Here is an 11,348-nt window from a genome sequence, read left to right as displayed (position 1 = left end):
TCTACGCACAATACATCCCTCCCACAAATTCTTACATGCATTCAACACTAAGGCCGGTAATCCAACAGAAAATCCAAAAATAACCCGGCCTATTTTTGTTGACGAGAAATCACCGTCAACAAGTATTATCCTTCCAATATTTTTAAAGAATACGATTCAAACTATTCGACACCTTTGTGTAATAAAAGAAAGGAACAAGTTGTTATAAGGAAATCCTTGCTACGTACCAGAGAAAACCAAAAGCTAGCTGTATTTGTAAAGTTGAAATTTGTTACTCAAATGGTCGTTAAGATATATATATATATATATATATAAAGAGTTAGGAGGAGACACTTGTAACTTGGAAAAAAGTAGACGTTTAGTTTATGGATTCAGAATCATGATTTAGAATCATTTTCGATTTACGTGTGTTTTTTGTGAAAGAAAATACTGTAGCGAACGACGAATCATGATTCGAATCAAGGTACGAATCCACCAACGAAACAACCCAAAGTTTCTAGTTACCAAAAGACATATCTCCCTTTCTATAATTTTATAGATCTCCTGATTGTACAGTACTAAAACGAAAGATTGTTTAATTTTGTGGCTCATCAATCATTCCCACTTAGTTTAATCATATATATAGTAATAATAACACAAATTTTCTTGTTTTTTATTTGTACCCCATACGCTCGTCGTCACTTCCAAAAGTCACTATTTATTACTATTCTTCTTAATTTTACCATATGTCTATGTAGTCTTTGCACCGTGAAAAGGTGCTTTGATTCAGTTAGTATGTAATGCGTCCAAACTCCAACATTCGCGTGAAGTTTTAGCATTATAATGAAGCAAATCCTGTGTTTAATAAATGTCTGTGATAAAATTAAAGTTTGACATATCACGTAAATGGTTGAGAATTTTATATAGGTAATAGACAAGGGCCAAGAGACCGGGGGTTGCTGGATTGTATGGGAATTGGTGCCCGTGCTGCCAAGCATACAATTACAATCCTGACTCTTGAGATTTCTTTACCCAAAAAAGGAAAAGAAAAAAAAAAAGATAGAAAAATTTTGAGACATGCTACAGAATCCTTCGAATTGATTTTCCCCGTTAAAAAAAAATACAACAACAAATTTAGAGCATCTTCAATGCAATACTATAATTTATGTGTAAATTATAAATTTAACATTTGAATGTAAAAAATACTCTCCAATGCAATGTTATTTGTCGTGTTAAATTTCTCATATGTTATACTTTGTGATAAATTTCTCACCAAATATTACAACACATGAGAAATTTGACATTTGATTGTTATTGGTTGAAATGTTTACTTTTTCGTATAATCATTGTAACTTCTGCATTTTCTAATTATTCTAAAAATAAAAATTCACTTTTACAACTTTCAAAACTTAATGATTATAGAAAAAAAAACAAATTTAGCATTTCAAATAGTATTATGCAACGGCGGAGGCAAGTGGGGGCGCGTGCCCCCACGGAAGTTATGTATACATTTTTTTTAATATAATTTTTAAAAAATACTACTTTTATTTGTAGTTTTTTATTTTGCCCCAATTAAAAACCCTTTATTTGTCTTTTTTCTCTCGACTCTGCTCTTCTTCTCGTCTTCTCCTAACAAGCAATGTTTGCTTGAGGACTGCTGCTGGCCCACCACGCTCACTACTACTCAAGTTTGTCTTCTCTTCCTTTATTTATTTTGTGCTTTGTGCCCATTTCCTTTACCGAAAAGTTCAAGAGTTTTCTCTCTTTTTTTTTTTATTTTTTTTAAAGATCCATGAACATTTGAGGTTTTGTCTGTAGCTCATAAAAACTTTGTAGATAATGTGTCTTTTATCCTTTACTACGTTTACAGTACAAGCTTTGTAAATTCATGCTTGTAGTAATGGTTTGTCTACTTTATAAATTATAACATTGAAAAAGAAATTGTTGATCATATTGATAATGAAGTTATTATGCCACGCTTTCAAAATATGAAAACTCGATGAGGACAATTGTAATATATTTTATAATTATTGAGAAATACTATGGTAATATTTTTTATATTTACTGTTGTTCTATTTATTTGTTGTAAAATATACTTATGCCCTCACCAAAAATTTATCCTGACTCCGCCACAGATATTATGCATTGGAGCAAAAATAAAAATAATATATCATATTTTTTATGTTAAATATACAATTGATATTAACATTTGTATTAGAGATGATCTTATATGCAAAAACTACTCATTACTGTATCACACCAGGTAACCAGCAGTAACATATCGCCAGGTCTGCCGAGTTACCGAGAACATCCAACTGTCACCCTATTTTCAGTGGCAGTTTAACGTGCACTATTGGCATTTTCGTACACAAATAATAAACAAAACAAACAATCTTACCACATAAAAAACTTTATATCGGTTAGATCTCGCTAGATTCAACCAACTGACACCAAATATGACCATTATCCCCTCCTCCTCAATGAGCGCAGTACAATTCATCGGAATCCTCTTTTAAACCGAAATTTGCCATCTAAAGAATAAAAATCATTTCAATCATGAAAGAATTGTTTTTATGTGCAAAATTGAAGCTATTTCAATGCATAAACAAAATTCAAGCTATTACAATTGCAAAAACACCCTAACAACAGTACTAAATGAGTGTTATAGAGAGGTAGAGAGCCATATGTGGAAACGTCACAGTGCTGGTCACGATGGGAGGGCACACTGGTCACGAGTCATGACATGTTGGGATTGTTTAAATATAATATATAAGAATTTGTTAAGTTTTATAACATATAAAAGCGCCTTACATTCTTTGCGTTTAAGGGGTATCCATTTCCAGTAGGCAGGGCGCTTCAGCGCCGCGGCGCTAAAATTGACATAATTTTCAACAAGCAGAGTGCTTTGGCGCCAAATTTAGGCTCCGCAGCGCTGAAATGAGTGCTATAGCGCTCGGGCTTGCGTAGACAGTTTCTGGTTTGCTATAAACTGGCGCTGCAGCGTCCGGAACATTCTGCTGCAATGCCATAACAATCAGACATGTTTTTGAAACTTGATTTGACACCAATTCAAATAGAAAATGTGCATTTTTAAGTTTGGTTGTGTCTGTACATATTGGTGTGATAAAAAACTATAAAAAAAATAAGAATTAGCTGAAAAAATTACTGAGAAAAATTCTCTACAATTCTTCTCTCTTCTTGTTCAAAATTTTTTTAGAAATTCAAAGAGTTCTTGTGTTCTTAGTGTTGTTATCATTTTGCTTATGATTAACAACTTGAAGGCTTGTCATATCATGAAGCGATTTGCCAAGAATCCGAAACAATCTCTAACGAGAGGGGGCAAATTACGCTTTAAAAGAAAGTGTTCTTTCAACGTGTTTCAAGTCTCTTTTCCCTCAAGATTTCCAACACATGTTTGCAGCATTATTGGGAGACGATGTTGGTCACATTGGTACGTCTACGTTGAGGGAAAAAAGAGGTTAGAGAAATCGCCGGTAATAACAGAGGTTTCTCAACGAAATCGATCATCTTATTGAAGCATTAACGATGTTTCTCAACGAAATCGTTCATCTTATTGAAATACAAATTATGATCCCAAACTCGATCAAAATCTGATGAGTGTCATCTTATAGTAGTCCTTTTGAAACAATTCGTTCATTGATAGTGAATTTGGGTATGCGACGTCCTCTTACAATATATAGGAAGCAACTAATTACATAACATTATACAATTTAACATTATTCTCATGAGTCCTCGCTATATGGAAGCGTAAGAAAATAGAAATCAAGGTAAACAAGTAGTGTGTGACATGATAACAGGTTTTGTACAATTGAGCAATTACAAAAAAAAAAAAAAAAAAAAAAAAAAAAAAAGAAAAGAAAAAGAAGAAGCGAAATAATTTCATAATCAAATAAGAATCACTTGTGCATGTAACCCAAAAAGTTGATTAATCATTTTTTTCTCGTGTGTTTAGGCTACATGAAATCCATCTCAAAAGAACGTCAAAACTTTTTCTTAAGAGAATGTAAATACTTTTTATTTACACATGAAAAACAAAATAGTACGAATTACCAAAAGCCAATCATGATTAAAATCACTTGTGCATGCCACTAACTTTCGGACCAAAGGTAATAAAAGCATCAACAACTAAAAGTAACATTTATTAAGCCAAGTAACACGTACGTTAAAATCAGCCTTGATGGATGTAATTATAATCAACTGTATCACAAGCCAGCTCACGCAGCGGAAAACTTTTGGCGCACGACATTCAAAACAACATTATTTTCTCTATTATTATTTAAAAAACGACACATTCACGGTCTCAGTACTCTTTGTAAAAGATGTCGTTTCTTGGGGTAATGAACGACGAAGCAGGTGTCGTCTTCCTTGTTCTTCTCTCGAAAGGATCTATAGAAAGCGCCGACGGAATAACCGTATAAACGACAATCGGCGTCCTCACCTCATGCACGCCGTCTCTCCAAGTGATGGAGCCGGAGATTATCGGGACCTGACTGATCTCCGGCCCCTCGATCTTCACCTTGAACGATTTCTTCTCTCCCAAGGCACCAAACGACAGAACGCTCGGTTCCACCTTTACCTTCAAACTCTCCGGCGCTGCGACGGTGGCGTTGTAGGTGGAGCTTGGATTTCCGACGTTCGTGACCGTTCTGTTGAAGCTTCCCTTGATCTTATCGCCGTCTTTAATGGCCAAAGCAAATGATGGGTAGTTGAGATCCCATCCTCTGCCTCGTTTCTCGCCTTTACAAACGCTATGGTCTTCGGTGATGGTTCTCACTGTGGTGGAATTATAGCCTTGTTTGCACAAGAATTTCACGTAATCTTCCTCCGACGTGTCGAAGACCAGACCAGGGTCGACCGCCTTTACCGGGTTGAGGAGACCGGAGCCATACGCGAACTCTCGGTCGTCGTCTTGATTTGGGTCCATGATAGTCGCTGGTAAAAATAGTTGTTGAGAAAGTTTGGTTTTTGAGTTTTGCAGATAAGGTGTTTGTGAAAAGTTGTGTGTGAACCTGTGGTCATGAGTGCGGATTTGATTGCTGCTGGGGACCAGTTTGGGTGAGCGGCCTTGACGTTGGCTGCGGCTCCGGTGACGTGTGGGCAAGACATGGATGTTCCGGAGTCTACATAGAAGTTGGATATTCTTGTGTCCTTTCTGTAAACTGATGTAAACTGTTGGGGATGCCATTGGAGACCAGGCAGCAAGGATGTTGACACCCGGTGCAGTCAGATCAGGCTGATAGAGTTTTATAATGGAAAAAAAAAAGATTGTTAGTAATTCATACAGTATGGTTTAGTATAATCGACATGTCGACGGGGAAAGCTCGCTTGATAAGAATAACAATCATGTTCACCTCATTACGGATTAACTCTCCCGTATGAAGAGTACTGTAAATCTTGTTAATCTTGGTAGGTGAGTTTTTACCCTCAAAAGACAACAAGAACAAGAACAACAACAACAATGTACCTTGAGAATATCTGGATTGATTCTGTTGGGGCCTCTTGATGAAAAAGGGGCAGCATAAGGTGCCACAGTATCTTTCCAAATCTCAGTAGCCAGAATGGTTGCCTTTGGATTTCTGAGAATCACTGGTGTCAGTATTCTTAAAGTGAAAATGCTTTCTTTTTAGCAGTTGGATTTTTATTCTTATTTTTGATTTTGCAGGGAAAGTGGGTTTGGTGACTTTACTTGGAAGTTCTGATGTACTCCAATACTTTGCCAATGTCTTCTTTACTGATCAATGTGGCTGGCAGTGGGAGAGGGTAGGCAACATCATTGAGAACCTGTCCAGGCATAATGGTACCCACCCCACCAGCCATGATAACATCAGCGCCATCCGAGTGAGATTCACAAAGAACAATTTCCCTTTAACTTTGCCTGAATCGAGGTCTCCGGGCAGACATTGTCTCTATTTTAAGGAGATTGAATTGGCTGAAAAGTTTGTGGCGTCTCCTCCCCAAATCAATAGAAACGGGGATCCATTAAGGTCAAAGCTGTTGATGACATGTCCCTATAACGATTCATCAACTTATAATCAATGGAATGAAGAAACTGATAGTTTGGTAGGACCAAGGTCAAATGTAAGAAGAAAGAAAATTTCTCCCACCATGAATGTCTTCCCATTTCCAAGAACCATCCGAGACACGAATTTCCTGTCCAAACTTGTAGCTGCTACCGTCAACAACCAAGGTGAGGGGTTACTAACAACCCCACGTTCTGGTCCATGATTTCCTCCAGAGACCGAAGTCAGTATCCCCTTCTTCATTCCGCGGAATGATCCAATAGCTACAGGGTCTTTCCAATATGGCAAGGCTGATGCCAATCCAAGAGAAGCCGATATGATATGGACTCCATCAGCAATTGCGTCATCAAAAGCAGCAAGGATGTCCATAGAACTGCAGCCAAACGACCAACAAACTTTGTAGACTGCGATTCTTGTGTGCGGTGCGCCACCTCTTGCTGACCCTTCAGCTAGGCCATAGTAACTTGCTCCATCCACACTTCTGCCAGCTGCAGTTGAAGCAGTGTGAGTCCCATGACCCGCCGAATCCCTTGGGGACTCAATGTCTGTGGTATTGTAGAAATTCCTTTTTTTTTCCTGCTGTTGTATTATCGGGCTCCAATGATCTTGCTGTCAAAATGTAGAAAATTTCAGAACTCACAGAGAGTAATAAACTCCAAATAGCGGAGTAGGAGAAACCAGAGAAAATCTCACTTGTTGCAAGTGAAATTCTCATTAGATTGGCAAATTCCTTTCCATTCCTTAGGCGGAGGTCCGAAGCCGTCATCACTGAAGCTATCTCATTCTTGCCAGATTCCTACAAAATAGCCAAAAATATCAGAAATTAATATCTACTTATAGGGAAATAAGAGTGAGCCGTGAGGTTTCATTTTCTGACCTGAATCTAAGAAACCAATAATTACATCTCTTTCAGAATGTAACGGGCCAGCATCAGATGAAGTAAGTCCCAAGAAATCCCATGATCTTGTCATGTGAAGCTGCAATGGCGTGTCGGGAAAAACTGAGACAACCTCATCAACATCTGCAAAACGCAAATCAACAATAAGGATGTATAACGTATCCACTTTTTGACAACAATTTCATATGATCTTGGAAACTCTCACCTAATAGACGCTCAACTTCTTCATCAGAGAGTTTAGCTGCAAATCCATTAAAACTCCTTCCATAACTGTAGATTAGCAATTCCTTTGCTGCATCAGCGCTGAAATTAACTTCGAAAAATTAGTTTACGAACTCGAAAAGTGATTCGCATGATTAACCACTCCATAATGATAACTACTCAATAGTTCCACATAGAAATTTATATGCTCTGTTACAAATACAAGTATTCTCTTTGTTATACCATTCCAATCAAATTATAATTAATTGTATGTTAGTAGATTTTAGAAAAATTAGATGTTTCATTGACCTTCCAAGAACGCTTTCTAGCATGGAGCGGTGCTCGGAACAAGAAGTTGACCCCCCAAATATTTGGCCCTTTGGTTTATCTCCCATGTAAACAATATGAACCTGCATGTATTTGAGACTCAACAATCGTTTAGAATTTCATGAGAAACTTGATCAAAATGCCCTTTTCCTAAATGGGAAGAAGAACATGATTTTTTTAAAAAGAATTTCTCTGGTAGGACCAGAAAAATTAAACTATAGGTAGTTTTTTATTTTCAATTATCAGATTTGTATCAGAAACTATTTATTTTACATAATTTTTCAATCTGATATGATTTTGACATGATTTAATGATTATAAACTGACATAACCGGTAAGTCTAGCATACTAGAAAAACTCTTTTTAAAAAAAACTTTTTTACCCTCTTTTCTTGCGAATGGCACTGCATGAGGAAAAAAAAATTGCGAACGACAAAATGTAGAAAAGAGTGCAAAAATATGGCCTCGCCATTTTGCTGTGTTCACTTCTTCAACAGGCTGTAGAGTGTATAGTTATAACTAGGCGTATTTATAGTAGTATGTTTTGTTTGCAAAGATTTCAGGTTATTCTTTTATAACCTCAAAAGGTTGCTCATTTCTCTTTAGGAATTTTTAAAATTCTTGTCCTCTTGTCTGTTACAACTGCAAAAAAGATTTTCCAAATTGATACCACATGTAGAATATGAGGAGACTTTGAAATCGTATTCATTGGCACCTTGAGACCTTCAGCGGTTTAATAATATAATTAAGCTTTCTTTGATAAGATTATTTGCTGGTTGTTTATTTGATTATTGTTTAATCTCTAAATGATATGTTAGGAATTATTTAGTGGGAATGATACGATAGGGCCAGAACTCATTTTTACTTTCTCGATATATTGATCTATATTGATGATACTATTTGGCAATCAAAGATCACCATTTGTCTTTAAACAGAAAAAGACTTCTTCAGGACACATACCAAGGGACCTTTTGGAAATAATAATTTTCCTTCTCTATTAAAAATACTTGCGCAAAAAATTTTCACATGATCACTATAAACTCTCGGAAAGTAATAAAATAGGCTTTTCTGAATTAAAACAAGATTTGGAAACAAAATTGATAGTGAAAACTAGATGTAAAACTCAATAGAATTCATTTACAAACTTTAAATAGTAGAAAGGTTATTCTACCAACCTAAGAAAAATGTCAAGCAAAACGACATATAAATTGAAAAGATGAGAGGCTCAAATTTTACCAAGACACTGTTTCTTTTTTTTTTTTTTCTCCCTTTTAATTCCAACTAATCAAGTTCAGAGAAAATTTTAATACAATAGTGACTATTGACTATTATACTTGACCATGATACTTGGGGCATGGTACATCAACTAATTAAGGTTGTGAATAAACGACACACCGTTTGACTAGAAAAATAATTAAGGCTGTAATATCCATTTTAATTCTCATAACGCTCCCACTAGGCACCGCACACACTTTTTTTTTTTTTTTGGGTATTATTTCGTCTTAGTGACAATAAAATATCAACATTCTTATTTAATTTCAAAATAGAAACTTGCTTTACATTCTCATTAAACGTAAACAAACAACGTTCGCAATTAAGGAAAAAAATTCGCCTTATTACTCTGTCTCTCTTTCTTCGCACATACATATGAGAAACTCCAAGTCTCATCTCATGCATACATATACATACATATATATATATATACATGTATATATATATATATATATATATTAGTTCACGACTCGGCATTTTACTCTCACTTCTCCATCTTCAGTGACCCCAACATTTCCCAGGTTGACCATAGAAGCCGCGAATTCTCTGAAGAAGAGACTTTGGTCCTTGACAAACGATTCAACAATCCACCTAGTCCTGTAATCACCAACCAAGGCTTGATCCGATCCAAACACGCCTTTTCCCGCCACTAAACGCTTGTAATAGTTGTTGTCAAAAGTTGACGAAGTTGAGTCCAAAAACTCCCCAGCATTTCTATCCTTGTTTGGTTTGGGGCATTTCTTTCTCAGCTCTTGAGCCAACTCAATGTTCATGCTTGGATCAATATCACGCGAAGCGCTAAAATTACGAAGACGAGGTTCGAATGAAGAACAATGCGAAAACCCGAGCGTGTGTCCCCCAGAGAGAGCAACCAAATCTTTGATTCCTAATCCTCTGTTGTCAAAGCTTTGAATGAGTTGGGACAAGTTGAGGGTTGGAGCTGGTAAATTAGCGGTTTCGGAAGCTTTAGACACCCTTCCATCTTTCCTCCCTTTTAGAACGTTCCAATATGGGCCTCCAGACTAGTTAGGATTGACAAGAAATTAACAAAAGTAAACCTTATTTAGAAATATAATAATCAATCTTTTTAAGTTATGTATAAATTAAGAATTTCTTGATGGTCCTTCTCGTAACATATGAAAGTGAGAAGTATAATATAACATTTATTCAACATAATAGATGTAATATTACCAACAAATTTAGTAATCATAAACTATTGTCACACATTTCTGGCGTCATTGTTATGTTGAATAAATGTCATCTTAGACTTCTTCATTTTCATATCATAAACTATTGTCACACATTTCTGGCGTCATTGTTATGTTGAATAAATACCATCTTAGACTTCGTCACTTTCATGTGTTATGTATCAATTAGCGATGAGATTAAACATATATCACTTACAATTGTGACCACATCTCTTGCAGCAATAGCAACTATATCAGCACAAGAAACAGTATTAGGACATGCTGCTTCTAACTTAGCCTTGGCGTCATCAATGACATAGAATGCTGCAAGTGAGATATTGGGAGGGCCATCTTTCTCCACTTGGTTCCCTGCGGTGGAGTCTAGTAATACCGACGCATCACATCCCTAGAAATAACCAAAAAAAAATATCATCATGAATCATGATCTCATAAGATTAAACGAAACATGTATTTTATATGAGAAGCTTGGCTGACCCTAATGAAACAATCATGGAAGAACATCCTCAGGAGCCGAGCTGGGACTTTGGGGTCACGGACTGAGGCGTTATAAACCGTCTCCAGTATGATCTTCTCAACTTGTGGACACGTTTGGCTGTAATAGTTTGCATTTAGCGCCGCTTTTGATTGCGGAGCTATAGTAATTAACATAAGAAGAATAGAAAGGCAGAAAACGGTCTTTGGCAAAAAGTTTGCCATTTGATAAAAAGGCCAAAGAAGTGAACACAACAAGAGGACGAGATCAACTGATGAGTTTCATATAAATTTTGGCTACATTATATAGTGAAATCAAGTGACCAATTAACACATCAATTTTAGGATATTATTGAAAGTTTTCATAATATGATAAGCTTTTAAGTTACTCAATAGAGGAACAAGCTGGAGAAATTTGACCATTGTTTCAGCTGCTGTGCTTTGAGATCAAGTATTTACACCTGGATGCTTTATCTTATAAGATCAACAAACTAAAGATTATAAAGCCTATTTACAGATTTTTTTTTTTTTCAGGGGTATTTACACATTATTTTTGTAGCCTTTGGTTTTGTAAATGTTATTTATTTAGGATTCTCTACCAATTGAACGTTCTGGATCAATGGCTGCTTCTGAGAAACGACATAAAAAACATCTTTTTTTTCTTATTTTGGGGATGACAATAGATTAAGGTTTAAGCATTCCGAAATAAGCAAAACCCAATTAAGTAGCTGTTGGCTTATGTCTATCAAGTTAGTTTATACAAGGCGTACGGTTGGTGAGAGAGTACACATTTTGTTTTTTGTTTTTTTTTTTTTTAAGGAAGATGATCAGTACACATTTCTGTGTACTACAATATATTTATTTGCTTGGCTTATTATTTCATTTATTTGTTTGTTGGTTTATTTAATATTGAATTAGGGAGCTTCCCAAGACTGATTGGCTGCTAAGAAAAA

The 11,348-nt window shown here is 35.9% G+C and overlaps 1 protein-coding gene and 1 pseudogene across 1 annotated transcript; both read right to left on the bottom strand.

Annotated features, from left to right (window-relative positions):
• Positions 1–4,300: 4,300 nt before the first annotated feature.
• LOC21388834 lies at positions 4,301–7,535 on the bottom strand (annotated as a pseudogene).
• A 1,406-nt stretch (positions 7,536–8,941) lies between these two features.
• On the bottom strand, positions 8,942–10,656 carry LOC21388833 (peroxidase 66). The gene is made up of 3 exons (XM_010108514.2): positions 10,399–10,656; positions 10,121–10,309; positions 8,942–9,738 (listed from the first exon to the last, which is right to left on the bottom strand). The coding sequence occupies exons 1-3, from the start codon at positions 10,618–10,620 to the stop codon at positions 9,175–9,177; spliced, it is 975 nt and encodes a 324-aa protein (XP_010106816.1). The 5' UTR covers positions 10,621–10,656; the 3' UTR covers positions 8,942–9,174.
• Between the last annotated feature and the right edge of the window lie 692 nt (positions 10,657–11,348).

Source organism: Morus notabilis, unplaced genomic scaffold, assembly GCF_000414095.1.
Source record: "Morus notabilis unplaced genomic scaffold, ASM41409v2 Scaffold575, whole genome shotgun sequence".
NCBI classification, from domain to species: domain Eukaryota; kingdom Viridiplantae; phylum Streptophyta; class Magnoliopsida; order Rosales; family Moraceae; genus Morus; species Morus notabilis.
Note: the sequence above shows the minus strand (reverse complement) of the source record. Positions and strands in the feature narration are given on the sequence as shown.

What these genes read in the sequence shown, in the direction of transcription:
- LOC21388833 (XM_010108514.2), bottom strand. Translation starts at nt 10,620, where the DNA reads ATGGCAAACTTTTTGCCAAAGACCGTTTTCTGCCTTTCTATTCTTCTT. An exon ending in TCCATGATTGTTTCATTAGG is followed by an intron (nt 10,310 to 10,398) that starts GTCAGCCAAGCT and finishes GGTTATTTCTAG; the next exon opens with GGATGTGATGCGTCGGTATT. An exon ending in CAAGAGATGTGGTCACAATT is followed by an intron (nt 9,739 to 10,120) that starts GTAAGTGATATA and finishes AATCCTAACTAG; the next exon opens with TCTGGAGGCCCATATTGGAA.